Source organism: Pithys albifrons, chromosome 11, assembly GCF_047495875.1.
Source record: "Pithys albifrons albifrons isolate INPA30051 chromosome 11, PitAlb_v1, whole genome shotgun sequence".
Lineage (NCBI taxonomy): Eukaryota > Metazoa > Chordata > Aves > Passeriformes > Thamnophilidae > Pithys > Pithys albifrons.
This window is the reverse complement of record NC_092468.1, coordinates 25,602,260-25,629,441: the sequence shown is the minus strand read 5'-3', so window position 1 is coordinate 25,629,441 and position 27,182 is coordinate 25,602,260. Positions and strand designations below refer to the sequence as shown.

The following is a 27,182-nucleotide window of genomic DNA, read 5'->3' as shown; positions in this document are numbered from 1 at the left end:
CAAAGCTTTTCTTCTATCTTACATCTGACTGTTTTGCCACAGAATGGGATTAATTTCATCCCCATTTATACTTTGGAGGTTTGCCAGTGACACTAATACAAAGGATGGAGCTCCACAACTGGTGCCTCATATCAGGGCTGATAATTTGGAGTCCATTAGCACAAAATATTAACAAGCACAGCTGGATTTCCTGCCCTGGGGGTCATCCAATCCATAAGGAAACCTCAGCAAGGCTCAGTGAATTCCCATATTCCTTGATAATTTGTTATTGGATTTTATCACATTTATAGGTATGTCCATGTGCCTGCTTTGTACAAACATGTCTTATGTTGTTAGGTATAATGTGGCTGTTAATGGGTGAATTGATGATCTTTGGGGTCCTTTCCTACCAGAAGGGTTCCAGATCTTTAGAATCCCAAACCTTTGGGGCGGAATCCCAAACCTTTGGGGCGGAATCCCAAACCTTTGGGGCGGAATCCCAAACCTTTGGGGCGGAATCCCAAACCTTTGGGGCGGAATCCCAAACCTTTGGGGCGGAATCCCAAACCTTTGGGGCGGAATCCCAAACCTTTGGGGCGGAATCCCAAACCTTTGGGGCGGAATCCCAAACCTTTGGGGCGGAATCCCAAACCTTTGGGGCGGAATCCCAAACCTTTGGGGCGGAATCCCAAACCTTTGGGGCGGAATCCCAAACCTTTGGGGCAGAATCCCAAACCTTTGGGGCGGAATCCCAAGTTTCCCTAACAACATCCTCCCTGCCCTGCTGAGCACACCAGAGGGCCACCCCCAAATCTCCATGGTCATACCTTGGAGGACACTCCTGACAATGGTGTCCGTGTGCTCAGCCAGCAGATCCACTTGGGCAATCGCAGCCAAGGACAGGTAACTGGACATGTTCCTGCACAGCTCCTTGTTGCCCCTCTGGAGAAACTTCACTGCCACTGGAACAGCCAAGGCCATGACTGCAGGTCGGTTGTAATTCTGCAAAAACACAAAAAAAACAGTGAAAAATCAGCAACTGAAAAAAAAATCCATTAATATAAAGTCTTGTGCTGAGCAGAGGAGGAAGAAGAAAATTAAAACAGGGGAAAAGAGGAAAAAAAAACATGTCAAGGAAGGTTATGTTTCAGCAGCACCACTGAAGGAAGATGTGAGAGAGCAAATAAATTTAAAACTCTTGCACCAGGCAATGCTCATAATGCACCTTTTTTGTCTTTTGCTAGAGAAGGAGAAAGTGGGATGCAAAGTGCACTAATTAAATGCTAATTGCTGTAACACTTCTAATGACACATGTCAAGGCTGGTGCTCTCTGAGAAGGCAGCGGAGGCTTCTCCTTCATCCACAGAGAGCAGGGAATTTTCATCCCAAAGCACCAGAAACACCTTGGAGCAGTCACTGCCAGCAGGTGCACTGGGACACTTCCTCACAGTGCAATGGCTGTGGTATTGGTCATTAATTATCCTGGAATAATTAAGATTGCCATTTTTTTTAAACTCACTGAATCATGGAATGGTTTGGGTTGGAAGGGACCTTAAAGCCCACCCAGTGCCACCCCCTGCCATGGGCAGGGGCACCTTCCCAAGCCCCATCCAACCTGGCCTTGGACACTCCCAGGGATGGGACAGCCACAAATCTCTTTAGGAAACTCCAGAAGGGTTGACTTGGGTTTTGACATTAAGGTCAGGAAAGGTTTTCTGCTACTATTTTTATACATGAAATTGTGTGTACAAACTCTAAACATCTCTCAGCCCTCAGGTTCCCACCCAGAACAGCCCTTGGAGCCAGAGGGATGTGCTTGTGTGTGACTGAGGAGACACATCCTCTCTGGAGCCTCCTTAAGCTGTGCCTTCCTCTCCTCTGCTCTGACTTCTGAACAGCCCTTTGAAACTGGAGCACATCCCTGGGTTTGAAAATAACCCTGCAATATGATGATATTTAATTAGCATCTGAAATCACAGGCAACCACTGGAGCCCAGATGTTTCAGAGAGCAACAAACAGTGCAAAGCAAGGCAGATCAGACTGTCTGGACTTTCCTTCTGGAGCAGCACTGAAAACAAATCAATGTAGACTGAGAAACCCCAAATCTGTTATTCCATATTCCACAGAGGTTCTGTGGATTTGTCCTTGCAACAGAGACTTGCCGAGCATTGGACAGCCCCTTTCAGAGACCCCTAAAGAAGAAGGGGCTGCAGAAACTCAATGTCAAGATTGATCATTTTGGCAACATCTATGGGACAAAAAACCTGCATCTCTGAGGAGAAAAGCCCTTAAAATAAATAGAGCTTTATGCAGCAGCACGTTCAAATCAACATAATGCCTCGTTATGTTTGGCTGAGAGGCACCACTGAGCAGGAGCCAAGTCTGCCTCCAAGTTCTGCTCTGCTACTCCCCACACCAGAAAGGGAAGATAAGATTTGGGCCTTGGATTGAATTTAAAAGATCTAAGAACATTCCCAAGAACAATATTTTCCCCCCTACAATAAAGATAAAATACTTATTTGAGAAAAGGCTGGAATTTAGATGGGAGCAGGAAGGTTTCATTTGCCCCATGACAAATATCAGGGCCTGAATGCACAGTCAGAAAATGGGAAGGGGATAATAAAGAGCACATGTAGTGATGTTTGCAGACCTTGGGGACCTCCCTGATGTTCATCCAACAGGGACCTGCTGGGAGAGTCAGCTCCTCGTGAGCTTCATTACAGCTCAACCATTGCTGATACATTGTACAAATCCCTCATTTTAGGACTGTTTTTGTTTGTTTGTTTTTTGTTTTTGTTGGGTTTTTTCCTCCAGGAATGCATTGCCCCCCAACCCCTCCAGGAGGGCACTGCCCACCTCAAAGTGTGGTCCTTATGAAATCCAACCCCTCCAGGAGGGCACTGCCCCCCTCAAAGTGTGCTCCCTATGAAATCCAACCCCTCCAGGAGGGCACTGCCCACCTCAAAGTGTGCTCCCTATGAAATCCAACCCCTCCAGGAGGGCACTGCCCACCTCAAAGTGTGGTCCCTATGAAATCCAACCCCTCCAGGAGGGCACTGCCCACCTCAAAGTGTGCTCCCTATGAAATCCAACCCCTCCAGGAGGGCACTGCCCACCTCAAAGTGTGGTCCCTATGAAATCCAACCCCTCCAGGAGGGCACTGCCCACCTCAAAGTGTGGTCCTTATGAAATCCAACCCCTCCAGGAGGGCACTGCCCACCTCAAAGTGTGATCCCTATGAAATCCAACCCCTCCAGGAGGGCACTGCCCACCTCAAAGTGTGGTCCCTATGAAATCCAACCCCTCCAGGAGGGCACTGCCCACCTCAAAGTGTGGTCCCTATGAAATCCAACCCCTCCAGGAGGGCACTGCCCACCTCAAAGTGTGGTCCCTATGAAACCCAACCCCTCCAGGAGGGCACTGCCCACCTCAAAGTGTGCTCCCTATGAAACCCAACCCCTCCAGGAGGGCACTGCCCACCTCAAAGTGTGGTCCCTATGAAATCCAACCCCTCCAGGAGGGCACTGCCCACCTCAAAGTGTGCTCCCTATGAAATCCAACCCCTCCAGGAGGGCACTGCCCACCTCAAAGTGTGGTCCCTATGAAATCCAACCCCTCCAGGAGGGCACTGCCCACCTCAAAGTGTGCTCCCTATGAAATCCAGCCATTCCCAGAGGAAGGTGGAGGGGACACAACCCCTGCTGTACCCCTAATCCTCAGGGGATGTGTCACTGCTCTGTAAATTAACACTTGGGGGCAATCTCTTGGTTTGAAACACAATCAATCACTCCCATGCACCCAAGGGAAAAACAAAAGGTCCAAATGCATTTTAGACTCTCAAACTGCCCGTGCCCCGAGGGCCCCTGGGCTCAGCCTCACCTGCAGGATGCAGCTCATGATGTCCGAGGCGATCTTGGCGTGCGGGGCGTCGCGCTGTGCCCCCCGTGCCCGCAGGCTGCGCTCCAGGCAGTGCTCCCAGAGCGCCAGGAGGGCCGGGCAGTGCCGCTCCAGCGCCGCCGGTGCCCGCAGCGCCGCCGTGATGCGGGTCACGCAGATCTCCACCACCGCCTGCGCGTTGGCATCGCCACGGTAGTCCTGGGGCAGGTACGGGAAAACCAGAGGTGAGCAATTCAGGTCTGGATGGACCCTGTGAGGCTGGAAGCAGCTGAGAATGATCAAGGCCACAGCTGCTGGTGTTTGGTAAAGGAGAAATCACTCCCCAGGAGTTCTCAGCAACTCCCCAGGGGTTTCTCATGAGAACCCCTCAGGTTTCCCATACAACACCAGAGATGTTCCTGAAAACAGTCAGGACGAGTTCACCCAAACACTGGATTTGTGAGAGATGGTTTATAACCAATTGGGATTTGCAATTAGATGGTGTGAGGTTCAATTCAGCCAACAGAATGTAGCCTTAACCCCATTCAAAGCCTTAACCAACAGAATGTAGCCTTAACCCCATACAAACCACGTGCAGTGTGTAACAAAGTGGACATTCATTGATCACACTGGTCTGTGTGTGGTGTCCCTTTTCCCCTGTGTTATTTATTGTTTATTTTATCCTGGCACAAAGCAAAGGGGGGAACTGGGTGTCAGGGAGCTCACAAAGTCAACCTGAAGGCACAAAGTTCTGGAAATGGTCCAGAGTCTCCACTCGCACTTTTACAACAAACACTGAGTGTGATTGAATACAGAAATTGGTTTGTACTGATTGGAGGGACTTGTCCTTATTGATTGATAATATTATTCATCGATACATCCATCACAGAATTTGCTTAATAGTTATTACAAAAATCACTTTATATAAAGCAGCTTAGCATTGGCATAAATCATAAAGTACAGATGTGTGGGACCTGTCCTTGAAGCTTCTACACTGAGGGCCCTTGGGGATTTCTTGTACTAACTAAAACAGACTGGACACCATTTGAAACAAAGGTAAATCAGAAGATATGTCAAAAGAGCAGGCTAGAGAAATTCACCAATTAGACCAGTTATAGTTGCCAACAGAGCCAGTTTGGGGCAGTTTTGAGGCAAAGGTAAAAGGGACACATGAGGAAGACTCCAAACTTCATCCCCAAAGACCACCAGAGCCCCTCGCCCCCAATTCCCAGGAGGAAAGAAAGAAGCAGATGGGGCGGAGAAGATGGAAATCAGTTCTTAGAACTCATTTTAATAACCCTGCCTTTTCTAAGAAAATAATGTTTATGCATGAAGAAATAATGAATATATCACTTGCATCTAAACAAGTTGTTAACCAGGTGTGCAGGTTTTTGGAGGAGCTTCCCCCCTGCACCCGGGCCTGGAATAAACGTCCCTCTCTGTAACCTTATTGGATAGAGAGTCTTTATTCCACAAATCAGGTTTAGGCCTTAATTCTTATCACTATGAAGGTATGGATTATGCAATATCACATTAATCTTTAACATGCTTCAAATAATTATTTAATAAAAATTATGATAAAGATGAATTTGAAATATCTTTAAATAAAATTCAGCTGGTGGGAACTGGACCTTGTTACCACATTTTCAAATCTTACACAATTTAAGTTTCAAAAAAAAACCCCAAAGAGCAAAGTGTATCATCTTCAATATCTTATCTGTACAATATATTGAACCTCCTGAAAATTGTCCTGGACAGTGTTTCACTTACTGCAGCTGAGCTAATGATCCTGATTTGTTCCAGAGCTTCGGAGAGGCTTCCTTCGATGTCAGCATCCTCCAAGGAGAACAGGTCCCCTGCCCTGGAGAGGTCCTTCTGGGCCAGAACCAGCCCAAAAAGCTGGTGCATGGCTGTGCTCAGCCCCCTGAGGGCACCATGGGCAGGACCCACTCAGATGGGGGAGCAGCAGTCAGTTGAATACGAAGAATAAATCTCGGGTGTATTTCAAGACTTCCCTGGCCCCAATCTAAAACAAAATGAGAAAAATCCATTGGTGGTCATGTCACAGTTCAGCAGAGACTTTGCAATGGTGTGTGAAAGGCTCAGCCAGGACACCCAAGTCAGGGACATCCTTAAGCACGTGCCCACAAAGCACATGTTGAAGGACCTTTCAGGATCATGGAATCTCAGAACAGTTTGGATTGGAAGGACCTCAAAGCCCACCCAGTGCCACCCCTGCCCTGGGCAGGGACACCTCCCACCAGCCCAGGGTGCTCCAAGCCCTGTCCAACCTGGCCTTGGACAATTCCAGAGATCCAGGGGCAGCCACAGCTTCTCTGTGCACCTGTGCCAGGGTCTCACCTCCTTCTGCCTAAAGAATTTTCACCCTCAAGCACCAAACAGCTTAACATTAGCTGAACATTACAGAGTTTAATGCACAAACCTAAGGTTTTTCATTTCAGCAGGTATCCCTGAGCAGGTGGGCACTGGAGCAGCTGATGAGGCCACAAAGCAGCTTTCCATGGGCAGCAGCAGAGCAGAGCTCCAGCAGGGGGGAAGCCTCTGCCCTTGCTCTCTGTTGTGTCCTCACCCCAGAAACACTTCATGAGTAAGATGGAGAAGACAACTATTCTTGTTTAGGAAAAAACACCCAGTTTTGGTGCCAAAATGATTCCTGTGGTCTTTTCATCACAACTATAACAGAAAAGCAGAAAGGAGCTACCAGGACTGCAAAGCCCGAGGCACAGCAGGCTGGATCCTGCTGAGAGCCCCAGAGACCCCACCGAGGGGCAGGGCTGGGCTGGGCTGAGCTCAGGGGGCCGGGATGAGCTGGGCTGGGCTGAGCTGGGCTGAGCTCAGGGGGCAGGGCTGGGCTGGGCTGAGCTCAGGGGGCAGGGCTGGGCTGGGCTGAGCTCAGGGGGCAGGGCTGGGCTGGGCTGAGCTCAGGGGGCAGGGCTGGGCTGGGCTGAGCTCAGGGGGCAGGGCTGGGCTGGGCTGAGCTCAGGGGGCAGGGCTGGGCTGGGCTGAGCTGGGCTGGGCTGAGCTCAGGGGGCAGGCCTGGGCTGGGCTGAGCTGGGCTGAGCTCAGGGGGCAGGCCTGGGCTGGGCTGAGCTGGGCTGAGCTCAGGGGGCAGGCCTGGGCTGGGCTGAGCTCAGGGGGCAGGGCTGGGCTGGGCTGAGCTGAGCTCAGGGGGCCAGGCTGGGCTCAAGGGCTGAGCTGAGCTCAGGGACCATCACACTCAACAATGCTCAACTTCAAAACCAAACGCTCCAAAAGCCACGGCCACAAAGGGATGTGTTACCTGTTCAGGGCTCCCCCAGGCCATCCTCAGGGTCGGGTGAAGGTTCTCTGGGCACAGAGCCTGCCCCCTGGCTTTGCTCTCTGGGCACCATCCGAGGGCACAGCGGGCAGGAGGCTCCGGAGGAGCGAACCTGGAGCTGCTCATTGCAGTGCCAGGGGAGAGGCATTTCAGGAATGCAGAGTAAAGCAGCCTAAAAGTTCCCCGTGGCTCTGTCAGGTGACCACAGGAACCCAAATGCAGAGAGGCCTTATCTCTGAATGAGCTGCTCTGTTTGCAGGGCTAAGACAAAGCCGACTCCACTTGAGGGTAGTTGTTTTTGACGGAGAAAACAGACCTCTCTGTGTTAGGGAAAGCTACACTGCCCTGGGAAGGAGGGGAAAACCCTCAGCAAGCTCACAGCCTTTGAAAGGCAAAGAACAAGTGAACAGACCTGTCACAGAGGAGATTTTCTGCCCAGAGGAATAAATGCTGTCGTTCTGTAACCTTTACACGAGCACCAAAGAGGACCTGAAGTTTGCTCTGGCTTTTCACCTCACCCTCAGAAGCTGCACAGCAGAACATGATAAAATGCTGCAGGAAGGAAGAGCCACTGAGCCCTCCCTCCCATCAGCTGCAGCCCCTTCTCCAGGGCTGGAGCTCCACCAGCCTTGGGGGTCCCTCCCAGCTCAGGATGTTCTGTGATCCTTGGCCTTGTGCAAATGGTGTTCCACTGGGTGTGTTTGTGCAGAGTTTCTCAGAGAGATCCTGATCTCTGCCTGAACTGACACTTCTGGTGGAAGTTTTATAGACCCCACTAAGGACAACATAGAAAAACAGTTACTATGAGATCTCTGAACTGGAATTACAGCAAATCTTAATGCTGTGAAGGGCTCAGAGACTTCCCTGGCACGGGCATGGAGAGGAGGGGGCTGTTCCTCAGCACCTCCCTGCTCACCAGGTTGGACTGTTTGTCCTTTCCCCAGCTGGCACTGGGAAAAAGGGAAACCCATCATGGGCCTTATAAAATAGCAGCTTTAATTGTCTTTTCTTTTAAGGAGTCAAGTTGGATGATGCAATTGCTTCAGAGTGTGGTTCCTGAGGTGTTCCATCACCCTGAGGCCACATCACCTCCACTCCACATCACCCATCAGCATCTTCTCATTCATTGTGTTTCTGTTCCACACACACAAGAAGTGGAAGAGGAACAGGGGCTTGCCCAGGCTTGTCCATCCCACCTGTCTCCTCACTGGCACTGCAGCTGAGGTGGTTCCCAGCAGGAATCCACACCTTCCCATGGCCAAAACACGGGGAACAAGGCAGGAACTGCAGCTCTTGGAACCAATTCCAAGCCATGGCTATGCAGGAAAAAGCCTCAGTGTGTAACACAGGCCATTCCCCCTGCCTTGGGGTGCAGCCCCAGCTCTAATTCAAGGGTCTGATCTGACTTTCAACACCTCCCTCCCCTTTTCACGACAAGCTGAAAGAGCCACACGTTCCCTGGGACCTTGAAGCTGTTCCCCTCCAAGGTGAGTGTCTCCACTTGCTGCAGGCACAGCACTCTTACCAAAGCTCCTTATCACAAGCAATCAGAATAAAAGGCAGCCTGACAGGTTTGGGAGCTTGAAGGGACTGAACTGGTCTGTTTGCAAAATAATTCCCCCAATAACAGAAGATTAACAATAAAAATTCCATGTAAAAGGGCAGTTGGACCTAAGGGCATCCAAAAGCCAATTGAACTTTCAGCTAAAAGGCTGAGTCTCACAGTTAATCAGGAATTCAGATCCTGCAGAATGACATTAGAAGGACAGGGAAAAAAAATCTCTTTTAAACCAAAGAGGAAGTGAGAGGATAAAATTTTTTATATTTGCAGCTAAGGAAAGCCTACAAAAAATTAAATAACCCTTAACTTGTGAAAGACTTGAAATGTAAATATGGTTGCTTGATTTTATGGGTGTTATCCCACTGCAAACAGAACACAACCTTCAAAGACCCACAGAAAATTATTGTTAATCCAGTTCCATGCTGCACAACACAAATCAGGAAAACCTCCCCTGTGTTTAAGGAATTTTAGGAAACCCAAGGCACGGAGTTGTTCATGTTTAGTGAACCTGAGGGGATCCCTCCCCTGCTTTGCTCACTTGCAGGAGCTGCACTGAGCATGGGGATGCTCCAAACCCAGGGCACAGCCAGGGCTGCCAAGGGAATCCAGTTACTCCAGCCCTTCCCAAGCCCCCTGTCCTCTGTGACACCCAATTTGCCATGGGCACCACACGTGGTTCTCCTGCAGAGCTGCAGCACAGCTCCCACGTGAGACTCCTGTTCCCTGCTCAAGGACCAGGAGCCAAAGCTCTTGGATGAACACAAGGCAAGAACAAGGGAATATTGGAGACAGAAATCTCAAAGGCACAAAATGAGCACCCGGCTCAAAAAAGGAACTTAAATTACAAGGCAGAGGAAAGTAATGTGAGAATTCCCCTTTGAGTGGAGAGTTTGGTGTTGAGGAATTGGGAGGTCCTGTGGTGACCTCAAAGCAGAGCCCGGAGCTCTGACCAGCTGTGGAAAGGCAAAGGAAGCAATGAAAGCCATGGCCTTACCTGGCAGAGCTGTGTCGATGCTCAGGGCTCTGGGTGAAGGAGGCTCTGGGAGAGCAGGAGAAAAGAATCAGTGGCTCTGCCTTTCAGCACGGTGTGTGCAGACAAACCCAGCACAGCAGGAGAGCACCTGGGGCTCCCAGCCAGGGTTAACCCTTAGCACTGTCCCCCAGAGAGCAGGACAGCAGCTCTGCCAAGCCCTGGGGGCTGGGGATGTTCTTCACACGTGGAGTGACCAGAGCCAGGCTTGGATCTCCATCCCCTCAGAGGGACAAATGGTTTCAACGATTGCCTATTGCAGCTTATTTTCCTTTTCCATGAACATGAGCAAGGTTAGAATAACCTCCAAAGAAATTCTTGAATTTGAGGTAAAATTCCTTTCTCTAGAAATTCCTCTTCCCAATCTCACAGGAAAATTCTGTGGAATTTCTGTCTCCAGCAATTACAGGAGTTTGTGATATCCCCAAGACTGTTGGACAATTCCTTCCCCCCTGCACCCACCCAGGGGAAAGAAGAGGCCTGGATGCATTTTCCAGAACACTCACACATGCAATTTATAGCCAGAATATCACAGATATTTCAGGGAACGTTTCCCTCCATGTTACACTAATAATGTGATTTTTTTTTTGTTTGAAAAGCATTTCCTCACTAAAACAGAGCATTCTTTCAAAACTGGGAAATAAAGTTCTCACATTTTTCAGTGAAAGAAAAGGATTAAAGATTATATTGCAAGAGCATCATTTTCACAGAGGGTGAACAGACTCCAACAGTTCCCATGGGATCAGCTGCATATACTGAAACTCTTCCCACAAGACAAGCTTTGTTTCCTACCAGCCTCTCTGGTTTTCTCTGTCATGACAGGTTTCCACACTTCATGTCTCCAAATCCTGTGGATGCTGAGCTGGCCTGATGATGACACAATAAATGATGAAGTCTCTTAATTAGGCTGGGCTCAAAACTGGGGTTTGCTAATGAAACACCCTGCTGCAGTCCTGGGGTTTGATTTGCTCTCAACATCCAGCTCTCAGCCCCAAGGAAGCAAAATCCTTCTGGAGGCACCTGGAAAACAACCAGAGGAGTGATGGAGCCTGTGAGGAGCATCCCAGGGGCTGTTCCACCTCCAGTCTGAGCAGGGCCAGGGGCCTTCCAGAGGTGTGGATGACTCTCCCCTGGCTCAGACTGCTTTGCCCAGCATGTTCTGGGGGACAGAAGCTGCTTGCAGGGAGCAGAATCCACAGCTCTGAGCCAGTTTTGGCTGCCCAGTCCACACAGACCCCACTGATACAGAGAGAGAAGAACAGACTGATGAACTTGCCAACTGCTGCTTGTGCAAACAGACAACTTGATCCTTTTTTTTAAATAAATATCTACTTGATAATTTATGTGCTGTCAAGACAGTTGTCTGTAGGTTTTAGAATATGAGAAATCCCAAATTTCCCTGCTGTTTCAGCACACATTATGTATAACACTTCATCAGACTTAGCATTTTTAAACCTCAGGAAGACAGACTTGTAAGAATTCCATGTCTAAATATTTTAATGATATTAAAATACTACACTAAACTACCCACCACACTGCCAAGATGGGATAAATTACTTGGTAGCAAACAGCAATTCACTCACTGTCACGGTGGGGCTGTCAAAAGCTGCTCATTTTTAAGTGCTGCTTAACAAGCTTTTATAGCTGTGACATATTTTCAAGCCTGTAGTGATGTTACAGAAAAAGAATTTGGTTTAAAATGTTACAAAGGGAATAATATGTATTTCTGTCTAAAGAGAGTGAGGGAGTAGATGGGGCAGAGCATGAGGGACCACAGGAAAGGGTCAGAACAGGAATCCTGGCATGAAAAATGCCCCTCTGGCAGCAAAAATTGGACTAGAGCAATAAATAAATAAATGCACAACCACTGAACCTCAAAGTCTCCTGAAACAGCAGCCCCTGAACAATCATTGAACAGCCTGAAGTTCCTCCCAGGTACTTGGGAATCCACTCCAGTGTCTCTGCAGCTCCCAGTTTAACAGGACCCCACAGCTCCCAGCATGGCAAAGTGCCCCAAAGTCAGACCTGCATTCTACAGCACAGGGGACAGACAAAGTGCCCCCTGGGCAGGGGCACAGGGGACAGACAAAGTGCCCCCCGGGCAGGGGCACAGGGGACAGACAAAGCGCCCCCCCGGGCAGGGGCACAGGGGACAGACAAAGCGCCCCCCCGGGCAGGGGCACAGGGGACAGACAAAGTGCCCCCTGGGCAGGGGCACAGGGGACAGACAAAGTGCCCCCTGGGCAGGGGCACAGGGGACAGACAAAGTGCCCCCTGGGCAGGGGCACAGGGGACACTCCTGAGCCCCAGGACAGTCCAGGGGCACTGCAGGTTCATGTCCACACTCACACACACGGGCACTGCCTTTGCTTTCTGGGGCACCTGCAGCCAACTCACAGCATCACTAACACGTTTGTGCACCTCAAACCCACAGCTCTGCACTCAGAGAAAACCCAGCAACAGTCACACTATTAATGGCTACATTTCCTCAAAAACCTCTTCCATTATTTAATACTTGGACCTGCTACTCAGCTTCTTCCCTCTCATTAATTTATTCACCATTGCAAATGCTACATGAACACATATTAAGTTATTCATACCTCTCAGAAGAGAACCCTCTGAAAAACATTAATAATTGAAGGCAAATTGTGGCTCTTTGGAGAAGTTGGGCTCGGATCCGTGCAGTTGTCAGTGCCCTTCCATCCCCCTCTGCCTCTGGAATGTGAGCTGCTGGCACAGCCCTGCCAATCCAGCCGTGCAGTCACCCTGGAGTTGGCATGTGGCATCAAGCAAACAAAAACCTTCTCTGCCTTTTCCCCAACTCCAGGGCTCAACCCCAGACCCACACCAGCTCCTCACCCACCCAGCTCCAGCAGCAGCTCAGGGGAAATGCTCCCAGCTCCACAGGGAATTTGAATTAGTTTAAGGGATTTATCAACAGCCAGTGGTTACATTCAGTTAATTAATAACTTGCTTAAGAGTAACGAGGAAATTGCAGAAGTTAATATTAGTTATGGGGCCTCTTCTCCAGGGCTGGTGGGAAGGTCGGACCCTGTCGGTGTCTCTGGAGGAACTGGAGCCCAAAGAAGGACCAGGAAGGAGCAGGTCACTGGAGGAAATCCCTCCTTTCCCCTGACACTTGTGGCATCTCCCCAACTCCTAGAACTTCAGCCAGCCCTTCCCAAGTGGAACTGCCCAGGTGGAACCAGTGCCCAGGACCTGAACACCCCAAGACCTGGCAGCTGCAGCGGGGAAAGGATTGCCAGGTCACTGCAGTGGCATCTGCACAGTGGCACCTGCACACACCTCCTGTGCTCCCCTTCCATGCCCGCACCTCCCGGGCTCCCCCGGGCTCCCCTGCCATGGCCGCACCTCCCGGGCTCTCCCGGGCTCCCCTGCCATGCCCGCACCTCCCGGGCTCTCCCGGGCTCCCCTGCCATGCCCGCACCTCCCGGGCTCCCCTGGGCTCCCCTGCCATGCCCGCACCTGCCGGGCTCCCCTGCCATGCCCGCACCTCCCGGGCTCCCCTGCCATGCCCGCACCTCCCGGGCTCCCCTGGGCTCCCCTGCCATGCCCGCACCTCCCGGGCTCCCCTGGGCTCCCCTGCCATGCCCGCACCTCCCGGGCTCCCCTGGGCTCCCCTGCCATGCCCGCACCTCCCGGGCTCCCCTGCCATGCCCGCACCTGCCGGGCTCCCCTGCCATGCCCGCACCTGCCGGGCTCCCCCTCCACACCACCCATGGCTGGGGCTGCTCCCCTTCCTTCCTCTGACAAAGACATCCCAGACTCCCAAGGAGTCCACCTGAGCTCCAACATTCCCTCCCTCCTCACCAACCCCTTGGACCTGGTGCTGCCCATGTCCCCCTGGCCTGGGAGGGCACAGCAGCAAAGCCACCCTGGCAGTGCCCCAGCACTGACGTTTTTCTAATAAGAGCCAAAGAAATCTCAAACAAACCAACTCACAACAGCCAAGTAGAAGGTCAGGCACCCTAAGCCAACTGCTGGGAAAAAGGAAAGACTGTTTGCCCAGAGAAAATGAGGAGAAACATTTGTAGGATTCTTGTCAGGGCTGTTTTAATTCTGAGAGAACATATAAATGACACAGTTTTCAGAGCTCTGCTCCACAGAACACACATTCAGTCACACGAGTTCCCAGCCCTGATGGCAGTTCCTCCCAATGGCTTTTCTGCTCCTTTTCGTTGCACCACAGCCCCTGAATCGAACAGAATTAATGGGGGGTGAACACATTCTTTGAATGATGTTTAGTCATTGCTGTTGTTGAGAACACACAACTGCATTAAACTCAGTCCATACACAGAGGACACAGCTGGCTCCCCTCCCACTCTCATGAGACTGCACAAATGGAAATAAAGCAGAAAATAAATATTTTCAGTCTAAAAGTCATTTTCTAAACAAGAGACTTTAAAATAACAAGTTTGAAAGGGCAGCATGGTCTGAGTGGGAGAGCACAAAGAGGGGCTTGGGTTTCACTTCTGCATCCAGTAATCACTTCAGTCAGTGGAGGGCAGGAAAGAAGAAGTTGAGTCCTTTGCTCACTGTGAGTCTACTTTGGACTTGAAGAGAAAAACTGCCCAGAGATTGTGGATTCCCCACCCCTGGAAGTGTCCAAGGCCAGGCTGGACAGGGCTTGGAGCAACCTGGGCTATGGAAGGTGTCCCTGCCCAGGGCAGGGGTGGCACTGAGTGGCCTTTAAAGTCTTTGTTGCAATAATAAGACAAACCAAGATATTATGACAATAAAAGGGCTCTCATACATTTCTCACTAGCTAGAAAATGAGAATTTACTTTATGAAAATAGTTTTTCCCCACCCTAGAAAAAAAATAAATTCATTTTAATTTCTAAATATTATAACAGCAAAATGAATTACGCCCTTTGTAAGCAAAGCCCTGAAAACATTTATTTTGTTAGACTCTTAAAAACAAACATCTAGTTGGGAAAGAACCACTCCATTGTTCTTGCTCTGACTAATTGGTGAAGAGAAACAGAATATTCCATATTCATTGCATTTCACCAAAATGAGTCATGTTGTCTTCCACCCAGACAAAGCATTTTCATTTTAATAACGACAATGCTGACAGCTACAATACTGTTCTTGCAGAAGTCTGCTTGTAAATAATTAACAATTGTTGGATAATGACAGGGGGGGGTTTGATAGCTCTATTAATTTCACAGTCAGACTGGAGTCTCTTTAATTTAGGGTATTCATGGAAAACCCACCCCCCTCCCAATCTATCAACATAAAAGGCTAATGGAAAAAACAGGTTTGTGTCCCTGCAGTTCATCTTGACTCCAGAAATCTGTCGTATGCCAAGAGTCAGCCATGGGAAGCTGAGGAGAGGAGGGTAGAAATCCAAGATCACACCTCCAAAAGGCTAAAATTGCCTGATTTTGAAGCTGAAGTCTGTAGTGCAATAAATGAGTTGAAAATGCTGCTCTGTGCTCAGGACATGGTGATGGCCTTGGCAGCACAGGATGGCCCTGAAATCCATGGCCTTGTGCCTGTCCCACCCTGCCAGGCAGGACACAGATGAACATTCCCCATATCCACCCATCACCCCTCTGCTTCTGCTGGAATGAGCAGGGATCCAACACCCTGAGGGCCAGGGAAGGGTCTCCCTTGGAAGGAAGGTTTGATGCAGCACTTGCCTTCCAGTTCACCAGCTCACAGCCAGTTCACACCTTGCACAGCTGAGGAATTCCATCCAGGAATGGGAGAACTGGATACAACTTCCCCTCCACCATAACAGGAGGCCCCAATGTGATTATTTTCCCCTCTTCAGGTAACACATCCTGGTGTTTCCATTGCTGTGAGGATGAAGTATTTCACTCCAAAACACACCAGAGCCTCTCAAAAACCCCCTGCCATTAATTGTGAGTCTTATTGCCATTACAAGGACCTAAAATCTTTTATTCTTCCAGCAGGTATTTTGCCTTGTGCTGCCCCAGATTGGTGTCTGTGGTGTGACCCACTTGTTTATGAAGAAGACTCTGATTTCTATATGAACCTGGTAAGAAGAAGCATTTCCAGGCCATGCATTTGACTGGCAGCAGCCCAATATTTAGTGTATTTGTATGGCATGAAATATGCAAATAGTTTCCACTATCCACTAAGTGGATTATTCAGGACTGTAACTACAGGCAAATAAAATATTTTAGATGTCAAACTAGCATTTCTATCAAATTCTGTATTAATTACTAAAGCTATTTTAGAATCACAGAACCCCAGACTGGTTTGGGTGGGGAGGACCTCAAAGCCCACCCAGTGCCACCCCTGCCCTGGGCAGAGACACTTCCCACCAGCCCAGGGTGCTCCAAGCCCTGTCCAGCCTGGCCTGGGACACTCCCAGGGCTGGGGAATCCACAACCTCTGTGGCCAACCATTCCAATTTTTTTTCCACGCTAAGCATTGCTTATTCTCCTGTTCCTGGCAAAGCACAACAAGCTTTCAGACTAACTGTTCATTTATAATGGCCAAATCCTGTGCACCAGACAGAGCCAAAGCTCCTGCTGAAATAAATAGAGGTTTTCCCTAAAATCTGGCAGGTTTGTCTCAAGTCTTGGAGGAGGAGCCAGGCCATGCCCAGCCCTGTGGGCATTCCCTGGCACCTCTGCCTGAAACAATACCCAGAGCTCAGGAGCAGCTGCACCACTCCAAAGGCTCATCTGCATCACGAAATGCAACATCTGCATCACAAAGCACAACATCTGTGCCACTCCAAAGGCTCATCTGCACCACAAAACGGCACATCTGCTGCATGTGGTGTGGGTAAAGTACACCAGAAACAGAAAAACTTCAGATACTGATTTCTTCATGGCCATTGGTGGTTTGGAGATGGTTCCAAAATACCCATAAGCAACAAAAAAAGGTGGCCTAGAGCTCTCTCTGTGGGATGGACAAACTCAAACACACCCAAGCTCTTTTTTGCCTCCACACACACTCCCATTGCCCTTTTGTGTATCACGGAATCAGCTGGGTTGGAAGAGACCTCTGAGACCATCAAGTCCAACCCTTGATCCAACCCTACTGTGATCACCAGCCCAGGGCACAGAGTGCCCTGGGCTGGTGATCACAGTGGGGTTGGATCAAGGCATGGTGGATTCTGGTGATCACAGTAGGGTTGGATCAAGACATGGTGGATTCTCACTCAGTGCCACATCCATAGAATCACAGAATGATAGAATGGATTGGGTTGGAAAAGACCTCTGAGATCATCAAGTCCAACCCTTGATCCAACTCCAGTCCCTTTACCAGATCATGGCACTCAGTGCCATGGCCAAGCTCAGCTGAAAAACCTCCAGGGATGGGGAATCCACCCCCTCTCTGGGCAGCCCATTCCAATCCCTGAGCACTCTCTCTGCAAAGAATTTCTTTCTGATATCCAGCCTAAACCTCATGGGCTATTTAAATTAATTAATAACAGCACTGACATGGCTCTGGAAATGGCTTTCCAGGCTGGGCTGGTTTAAAGGTGAACCAGCAGGAGAAACAAACCCAGCACAAAAGGGATTATAAATTAGACTTACAATTTAATAACAATATTCCAATCAATGCAATGGCACAAAGAGAAATTGGGTTTAACCCCCAAGCCCAGCAGTGGAACCCACCCCCTGGGGCACAAACACAGGGGGGTTTGGTGGCCCCTGTGCTGAGCCCCACGTGGTGTCCCCGAGGCCAAAGGAAAAGGAAGGGACAAACCTGTTGGTGCAGATGATGGCACAGTCTGGTGGAGAGTGGGGGGCTCCTCCTGGCCAGGGGCTGCTCCTCCTCTGGATCCAATGAGTGGTTCCCCAAGTCCCCAAAGCCCAAGATTGTCTCCCCTCAGGTTTGGGTGGGAGCCCCCAGTGCCTTCCCCAGGGCAGGGAGTTCCACACTGGGGGATCTGACTCTGGCAGTCAGGGGGGATTTGGGAATCGTTGCTGGCCCATGGGCAGAGCTGAGCCCTCAGGTGGGTGTGGAGGTGCTAAGGCCTCCCTGCAGGGGATTTATCAGAGCTCTTATCTCACAGGTGTCTTTCCCACCTGGCTCCCATGCCGAGGGCTCCGCTGTGCCCTGGGCAGCTGCTGCCAATGATCCATTGGGAACAGTTCATGAGAGTGAACAATCCACAGCTTTGGTCACCCTCACACAGGGATAAACTGGGCCTGGTTTCTGAACTGGGCCACAGGCAAAGTTTAGTGTGCTGGATTTGTAGATGAAAGTCTGTATATAAATAAGAGCAGGGAACTGTGGGAATGTAGGATTGGAAAACCCTCGAGGTCACCTCAGGCAGCTCCTCTGCTGAGGGGAGAGCTCTCAGGTCTGGGCACAGCTCAGGTTTGCTCAGGTTTGACTTTCCAAAGCAAAGCTTTTCAGCACTTCAAAATTAGGGTCTTACTCATTAGCCAGAACCTTTTCCCAACTCCATTAGAACCAAACAGAGGACAACAGATCTCTGGCTCGTTCTGGTGTTTGTGATTCTCTGCTCTCTCACACATCTCCTTTGGAGGAAACATCCTTTCCAGCTTCTCACTCTGCTCACGTTGTCCTCTCCTGCTCCTGGGCCATCCCCATGAGGTTTTCATGACCTCAGTGTCTCTGGGGGTTTGAGGGGTTTTTTTTCTGAGTTTGGGTTGTTTGGGGGGTTGTTGGTTTTTTGGGTGTTGCCACAATTCCTGTTGTCTTTCCCCCTTGCCCTGAGACCTCCTGCTCCACTCTCATGGCACACGTTCACTCCCTGGATTTTCCAGATGTATTTCAGAGAAACCATTTTTCTCTCATAACCTCAAAATTTAAACCAATAGTCTCTGCAACATAAGACAAGATCTGCTCCTCTGTGGCCAAAAGATGGTTCCCAGTTTTTCCCCAGCAGGTCTGAATTTATCAAATGGTGAGGTGGACACATTGCATTAAAACCAAGTAATAGAAAATTCAGTGTTCACCTTTCAAGTCCAACTCAGCAGGAAACCGATTCAATTTTTCTGTCAACTACATTAGGGAGAAATGGAGAAAATGGGAAAAAAATCAGATAAATGCATTCTGAGATAGTTTTGAAAGGTGCAAACTCCTCGTGTACATCCACATGGAGAGCTCTGCACAGCACCTGGAAGGCTCAGCACCAAAATAGTCCCACCACCACCTGACTCTTTGAGGGTTTCCTTTCTTCCCTCAGCTGCACTCATGGGTAAAGATGAGAATTTAGGCTGGGACCTGAATTTCCCATGTCCAGTCCAACTGATTTCAACCATAAAGGTAATTTTCTCCTAATCATGTGTTAGGTTGGCCCTTTAGTCTCCCTTGTCAGGCTGGAAATAGGATGTTCCTCTCCCTTCTCAGAAGGACAAGAATTAAAGACAACATGGAAAAAAGATTGAAAGCCACAGGAATTAGAGGGAGAGAACATGAACTTCAGAAATGCTTTTAGAAGGTACTAGATCTTAATTCAACAGATTCTTGAGCTTAACATTAACCATATGAATAACAGTCTCGTTGCTTTAATTATGTCTTTAATTAATCAATGTCCCATTTCCCAGAGCCAGACTGAGGCAGGAAGGCACCTCAGTGCCCACCAAGCCCAGTCCTCTGCTCACAGCAGGATGAGCCAGAGCAGGTTGGGCAGGGCCACCCCCAGCTGGACTTAGAACCACCTTCTTGGCTCTTCCCTGGATTCACTTTCCTGGTTTTTTGGTACTGAGGAGTTGTTTGTCTCTCAGAAGTGAAATGCATTTATCACATCTCATTAACAGAAAACCCTCTAAAGCCTTCCTGAATGTCTTCAGCTCTCTCTGATGAATATGATTAGCATTATTTCACCATTAAAATGATAATATCTTTTTGATTTCCAGCCCAAGAGTACCCTCAGCCACCCTGTTTATGCTCCCAGGAAAGGGTTAATGTCACACATACACACACCAAGGAGTTTTATATTTTAATAGCAAGGCAACAAAGGAATTCACTTAATGACAGGTCCTTGGACTAATGTATTATTCATTTTGTTCTGTGACAGCAGAACAACATTGTAGCCATAAATATATGATGTTTTACACCACTTCTTAATGTAGTTTACATTGCTGGAATAATTGGCTGTCTTTCCCATTATCCTCTCTTTAGTCTCTTCTTTTTTAAGGGGATGTCATAAAGTGCAGCTCCTGACACTGGAGATGTGTTTATTCAGGAACAGGGACAGCAACAGGCCTGGATAAACCTTGGGATTTCAACCTCTATTTCTGGAAACGTTTTCTAGTCTCTGGAAGGATTTTAGAGGTATCTTTATATTGTTTTTTCCCTATAAATTGCTTTTTTACTCCTTTTCCCTTATGATTAACATTATGCATTTTAAAATACACCCAGGAACAGAAGGAGACCAAGTCAGAGACAGGACCTGTGACAAGGCTCCAGCCCAGAGCCAAAGGCCACCCAGGAAACAGGGTGGGTGCAGGGTATGATGGGCTGGCAGGAGCTGAGCTGCTGAGGGCATCACCCTGAGGGCAGCCCAAGGCTGGGACAACCCAGCTGGAGCTGGGCTGGAGCTGAGGAGGGGTGGGTGAGGCTGCCCAGGGCCAACAGGGTCTGTTGGTGTCCTCAGCACACAAACACTCTCCAGGCTCCATTTGCTGAAGCTTTGGTTGCCTTCATGGACTGTGAGGAGCATTTGTGGGTTAGTTTATCCCCTCAGTTGCCCATGGGGTCCCTCGTGTGTCTCAGGCACACCCAGTTCTGGGTTGGGTCCCACATGGGATACACCAGGAGGGCAGTGGAGGGGTAGGGGTGAGCCCTCTGTGGTCCTGCAGTGTGGGGGCTCCTTCCAGCCTGATCCCCCTCCTCCTGCTCTGCAGCAGCCACGAGCCCACCCAGTCCTGTGCCCCCAGGTGGGGACACTCCAGCTGGGGGCCTCTGTGGCCACCAGCACCACCCCAGCACCTCAGCCAGAGCTCTGGAGGGCAACCAAACCTCTTCCTCCCACAAGGCAACTGCTAAAAATGTCACAAATCCTCTGCTTGTGCCCATCAACTGCAGAGGAGTCTCATGGATACAAACAGGGAATTTCACAGTGCCAGACAAACGCTGCTCAACTGCCAACCCCAACACTGAATCATGGCTTGAGCAGCAATTAAACCAGAACAATGCACATACCCAGAGCCTTCCTTTAATCATCTTTCCAGCCCTGTGTTAATTAGCCAGGCTGCAGCAACCACAGAAATTAGGAGCCTGGGCGAGAATAGAAAGTAAAACTGTATTAAAAATGCAGTAAATTATACAACACTTTTTCCTATCACAATATTTTAAAATATTCATGTCCAGCTTTCCAGTACCTGAAGGGGCTTACAAGGAGGCTGGAGGGGCCTCTCAAAGGGCATGAAGTGACAGGACGAGGGGGAACAGCGTAAGCTGAAAGAGGGCAGGGTTAGGTGGGATATCGGGGAGAAATGCTTCCCTGGGGGGTGGGCAGGCCCTGGCACAGGTGCCCAGGGAAGCTGTGGCTGCCCCAGCCCTGGGAGTGTCCCAGGCCAGGTTGGACAGGGCTTGGAGCACTCTGTGCTGGTGGGAGGGGTCCCTGCCCATGGCACTGGTGGTACCGGTGATGCCGATGGTGCTGGTGGGTGCCAGTGGGTGCCGGTGGGTGCCAGTGATGCCGATGGTGCCGGTGGGTGCCAGTGGTACCGGTGATGCCGATGGTGCCGATGGTGCCGGTGGGTGCCAGTGGTACCGGTGATGCCGATGGTGCCGGTGGGTGCCGGTGGGTGCCGGTGGGTGCCAGTGGTACCAGTGATGCCGATGGTGCCGGTGGGTGCCAGTGGGTGCCGGTGGGTGCCGGTGGTACCGGTGATGCCGATGGTGCCGGTGGGTGCCAGTGGGTGCCGGTGGGTGCCGGTGGTACCGGTGATGCCGATGGTGCCGGTGGGTGCCAGTGGGTGCCAGTGGGTGCCGGTGGGTGCCGGTGGTACCGGTGATACCGATGTTACCGGTGGTATCGATGGTGCAGCTCCCCCGCCCGCCCGCAGAGGGCGCCGCGGCTCCGCCGCTGGGGGGGCTCGGGGCGGCCTCGGGAAGGGGAGGGGCGGCCGCCGGGCCAGTTATCCTGCTATCCCTGATATCCCGTTATCCCAGTTATCCCGGCTATCCCTGTTATCCTGATCCCCCCCGTTCCCCTCCCCGTCCGTAGGGTCTCTGCCGGGCGGACCCGCCGCAGTCCGGGGCAGCAGCCGCAGCCCCGCAGGTGCGGCCCCGCTCGGGTCCGTCCGCTCGTCCCGCGGGGCCGCCTGTGCCCGTGCCCGGTGCCATTCCCCGTTCTGGCTCCCGTGCCCCATTCCCGTGTCCCGTTCCCGTGTCCCGTTCCCGTGTCTGGGCTCCCCCGTTCCCGCAGGGATGGGGCTCCCCGGGATGTGATGCCCGCTGGGCTCTCCTGAGGAACGAAGGCTCTCCCTTACCTTTGGCTGTTGGGTTTGTTGTTTTTCATAAGATCACAGCTCATGGAACCACAGACTGACTTGGGCTGGAAGGGATTTTAAAGCCACCTCGTCCCACCACCTGCCACGGGCAGAGACACCTTTTCTAGCGCAGGTTAAGGTAGGATGGAATTATCCTGTGGGAACTGGGCTTGGTGTCCAGGTGGAATATGCCCAGGCACCGTTCACAGTCAGGAGGGTGTCAAAATGCATTTAGAGAGCAGTTGAAGCCCAAAGCCAAGGCCCGGGTTGGTCCTGGGCAGTGTTGGCAGGAGCTCTGATTGACCTGGCCCAGCCGCCCCTTTGGCTCCCCCAGCAGTAATTAACTGGTGATTATTGTCCCACGGCACAGCTTTTGGGGGCTGAGCTGTCTCTGTTGTGATCCCGAGAACGTGGGTCCTCCCACAGCCCCCCGTGCCTGCCGTGGGACATCCAGGAGCACGGGATGCTGGAGCAGCTGCACAGGAGCTGGGAAAAGGCTCCCACATTCCAGGGGAAACTTGCTTTTCCTTGTCTGCGCTGTGAAACTCTTCTTTGGGAAGTGGATTTCCCTTTTAAATCATAGTCTGTTTCTGTTTACTCACTCCAGAGTAAGTTGTTAAAATGAGAAAATGTGTCCAAACAAGAGTCTCAAGTTGCTGATTCCTTATTCCTAAATATCTTAGACCAAAGCAGTTTTATCTGCAGCTGGACAAGCACTAAACCTTTGCAGAAACAGGTGAGGCCAAGGTGCCAGGTCAACTGTTCTGTGAAAATAACACCTTTACTGGAACTTTTCCAAATTCCAGTAACTTCTGTTTCTAGGAAAGAATATGAGGTTACAGGCAAAGGATTGTTATAGGAACATAAATCACCTTTTATTATGATTTGGGGATTTGAACTGAATGATCTGTCAACTCCTTTCCATCCCAAACCATTCTATTATTTTCTCATCATTAACAGCTTCAATAAGAATAGGATTTCCTCATCATTGACAACAATACTACAGGAAGAAAAGAAAAGTCCTGGCAGTCTCCTCATCCTCCTGTCCTGTGGAATCTCTGGATTTGCTCTTCCTGGGACAGACTATTTTACCAGGGATTTAAGAAAAACAGTAATTATTGTAATATTAAAATTATTTTGTTTTCATAACATTAGCTTGAGAGTAATTGCATAGAAAGCCAAGAATATATAAATATTTAATGTAACTGTTTTGTAACAGTGAGTAGAGTGCTCAGGATCAGGGCTGGTACCTTTAGAGACAGTACTGGGACTTTACTGGCATCACACTGAACGTGAAAAATCAGAATTTTGCTCTTAAATTCCAATAAATTCCTGTGTTTAACTTATCTTCGAGCAGATTTCTGGCCCCTCAGTGTCACTGCCAGTCTCACCTAACAGCGGCTCAGACTGAAACGCTGCAGTGATGTAGGACTGGAGCGTTCCACGTTTATCCAGCGCTCATGGATGTGACGGACCCCGAAGTCTCTTTCCTTCCTGGAATTCCCACTTTCTGGCTGGAATCCGTAAATCCGAGCAGGCACTGTGTGGGTTCTGCCTCACCCCACTGGCTGTGTTTATTCCCTGGAATGTGGCAGCTTTGTCTGGAGTCTGGAGCTGCGCGCGGGATCCCGAAGGGCAGCGGAGCTCTGGGCACAGCGGAGATTCCGCGCCCGTGACGGGATCTGGGGGTTTGCGCGGGGTGGCGATGGAGGCACAGATGAACTCGCGGGGCTGATCCCGGCCCAGGGAGGAGATTTCCCGGCCACACACTCAGCGGGGAGACTGTCCCAGCAGGGCAGGAGGCTGTGCCCGAGCGGCCCCGCGGCTTTGGCACCGCGGGCAGAGCGTGTGTGGGGCACGAGGGAGTGGGTGCGAGTGCGGGGGAACGTGTGCGAGTGCGGGAAGCTCTGCGGAGTGTGCGGGGCGGGGGAGCGTGTGCGGGGCGGGGGGAGCGTGTGCGGGGCGCGGGGAGCGTGTGCGGGGCGGGGGAGCGTGTGCGAGGCGCGGGGAGCGTGTGCGGAGCGGGGGAGCGTGTGCGGGGCGCGGGGGAGCGTGTGCGGAACAGCTCTGCGGCGTGTGCGAGGCGCGGGGAGCGTGTGCGGGGCGGGGGAGCGTGTGCGGGGCGCGGGGAGCGTGTGCGGAGCGGGGGAGCGTGTGCGGGGCGCGGGGAGCTCTGCGGTGTGTGCGAGGCGCGGGGAGCGTGTGCGGGGCGCGGGGAGCGTGTGCGGGGCGCGGGGAGCTCTGCAGCCTGGGCTCTCCATCCACTGCTTTCCCTTCTACTGCTTTCTCTTCGCTGCTCTGCCCCAAGTTTGGAGTCTTAAGCCCTTCTCAAACACCAGTAATCTCCCCTGAAGCCTTTCTCCAAAGCTGCCTCTTTTTTATTTTGCATTTTATCTTGGATACGTTTCTCTGGCTGCATAACACAGATATAATATGCCAGAGAAGCACGTTGGTCGTGTTTGCAAAAATATTTGGTGGTTGACAAATGAGCTTGATGTACTGTGCTGTTGTACTGCCTTGACACTAATCTCTGCCACTTAGAGCAAATGAGAATAAATCACCTCTTCCCTCTTCATCTTCTGCACCCTGAGTTGTGTGTGCACTTGCAGCAGGAGCTGGTGCAGGGTTTGGCTCAGTCCCGTGCCCTGCCACCAATCGTGGGCTGGCTCAGGGTCTGGCTCAGTCCCGTGCCCTGCCACCAGTCCTGGTGAGTTGGTTCAGGGTTTGGCTCAGTCCTGTGCCCTGCCACCAATCGCGGGCTGGCTCAGGGTTTGGCTCAGTCCCGTGCCCTGCCACCAGTCCTGGTGAGCTGGCTCAGGGTTTGGCTCAGTCCCGTGCCCTGCCACCAGTCCTGGTGAGCTGGCTCAGGGTTTGGCTCAGTCCTGTGCCCTGCCACCAGTCCTGGTGGGCTGGCACAGGGTTTGGCTCAGTCCTGTGCCCTGACACCAATCATGTGCTGGCTCCTGCCACTCAAACCTGGGTTGGGGAAAGGTCAGAGGCAGCACTTGAGCTGGCACTGCCACAGGTGCTGAATCACTTGCTGTTTGGTCACTGGCATCAGGTTTCAGATCTGGAGGGAGGAGATGACAAAGCAAATGTAGGAATGATCCCAGCAGGTAAAAATGCCCCCCCTAAAATAGGATTTACTTCCAAGTCTGTCCTCACCAAGGGGATTTAATTTACTGCCCTGGTTAAAGGGCTGTGGAAATAAGTGAACTAAAGCCACACTTAGTGAGTCTTTGAGCTTCAGAAATGTGAGTTGAAATGTTCTTGGAAAGGGGCTTTGCAGTCAAACCATCCTGTCAGTGGGTGTGGAATTCATCCAGATGTGTCTGGTGGACCAGCCTGGGGTTGCTCCTCACTCCTCCTGTGCAGCTGCATCACAGCTCCCAGTTCAGAGCCTCACCTGGAGGTGCCAACTCTTTGTTCAGTCCAAGCCCTTCTATATGAAATAACAGGTTTTTCTTATTTCAGTCAGTTCAGGCTGGGATTTACAGCAGGGGAGTGTCAGGTGTCCTGGTGGCCAGAAAATGGTGTTTGAGGAAGGAGCCCGTGCCAGTGTCGGGCTGGGCAGTTGTGCCAGGGCAGGCCTGGGGAGCAGGAGTGACCCAGTCCCCCCTCACAAGGGCAGTGTGGCTGTGATAGTTCTGCTGTGGCTGCAGTTTGAGTCTTCCTTTATTCACGTTTTGGAAAATGGAGTTCAGAGCTTGTTTACAATTATTTCTGGCATTTGTTCCAGGCAAATTCCCGTTTCCTGCCAGAATGGAGGAGTGGATCATCACTGGCCTGGGGCTTCCTGCTGGGTGGGACTGCTGGAGACCTCCCCAACTTCACAGGCTGCTGGTTAACAAATCAGCTGCCAGTCCAGGGCATCTGCCAATATTCCTGCTTTTTCATTTCTCCTTTGCAAATTGTCTCTTTAAACTCTGGGACAGCTTAACACTGCACAGCCAAACAGTGGGACAGAACCCACTTCTGTGCTCTGTTCACTGATGTGCCTTCTATAAAACAAATCTCAGTTACCCAAATATTTACATTGATGACACTGATCCAGTTTTTCTGGCAGTGATTTGGTGTTTGCCATTCCCATTATGATTATGGAGCAACATTTCCATGCAGTTAAGGTGTTTCAGACTATTTGTCTACTCAACAAGCAAATGTATCTTCTCTTTCAGGCTGTCACTGCTGGGTTTATGTTAACATGGATCTAATTCTGAGTTCACAATTTCTCTGCTACAGGCTCAAGAATCAGAAGGTGACAAAATGTAGGTTTTTTCAGTGATTGAAGTGCTCTCCAGTGTGTGGCACAGTCTGTACTGACAGATTTTCCTACAGCATTGAAAGACAAGCTCTTCAGAGGGATCAAAAATAGAGTGTACAAATTCTGGTTGGGGTTCTGAGACCTGTTGCTTCCAGTTTTCCCTTCCTCTCCCCTGCCCTTCCCCTTCCTTTTCCTTTCTGACCCACATACACTTTAAATATTTTCCATGTTGTACTTTCACTTAATATAGACATAAAAATGCAGTAGATTTGTGGAATCTGGTTCTATATTTTAACTTATTCCATGTTTTTTTGTGAAATCTGTAGAGGTTGAAAGCAATCCTCGTGTCTTTGTGGGGTTCAGTTGGTTTCCCCCACGTTGATTGAAACCTGACTTTATTTGCTATGGCTTCAAATATCTTGACATCTTCATGTGTTCTGTTTCAATACATACATTTGAAAAATCATATTCAAGGGGAATGAAATTACTTGAGTTGTGCTTCAGAAATCCCTGGCTGGAATGTTCAGCCTGCCCAAGAACTACTGTTTTGACTGAAATGGGAGACAGAAAACTCAGTTCATGTTGTATCAAATCAAAAACATTAACTCATCAATCTGAAAAAAAATATGAAAGAAAATCCGTGGTACAGCAGAGGTAACAAAGAGCTGAAGTAAACCAGATGCCTCCCAGCAGCCTAAAGAGGGATAAAGCAGATTCCTTCAATATGGA

General features: G+C 50.4%; 1 protein-coding gene across 6 annotated transcripts in view; it reads right to left on the bottom strand.

Moving 5' to 3' along the window:
* VEPH1 (ventricular zone expressed PH domain containing 1) overlaps positions 1–12,678 on the bottom strand; it is a 67,654-nt gene extending 54,976 nt beyond the window's left edge. Inside the window, exons 1-8 of one of the 6 annotated variants that reach the window (XM_071566555.1) lie at positions 12,367–12,660; positions 10,559–10,786; positions 9,731–9,775; positions 7,158–7,293; positions 6,300–6,550; positions 5,627–5,882; positions 3,860–4,075; positions 807–981 (exon numbers count right to left, since the gene is read on the bottom strand). In XM_071566555.1, coding sequence (XP_071422656.1) covers positions 807–981; positions 3,860–4,075; positions 5,627–5,764 — 529 coding nt within the window. In that variant the 5' untranslated portion in view covers positions 5,765–5,882; positions 6,300–6,550; positions 7,158–7,293; ... (1 more) ...; positions 10,559–10,786; positions 12,367–12,660. Of the gene's footprint in view, positions 1–806; positions 982–3,859; positions 4,076–5,626; positions 5,883–6,299; positions 6,551–7,157; positions 7,294–9,730; positions 9,776–10,558; positions 10,787–12,366 lie in introns of all 6 variants that reach the window. The other 5 variants (XM_071566556.1, XM_071566558.1, XM_071566559.1 and 2 more) reach the window with 5 other exon arrangements.
* Between the last annotated feature and the right edge of the window lie 14,504 nt (positions 12,679–27,182).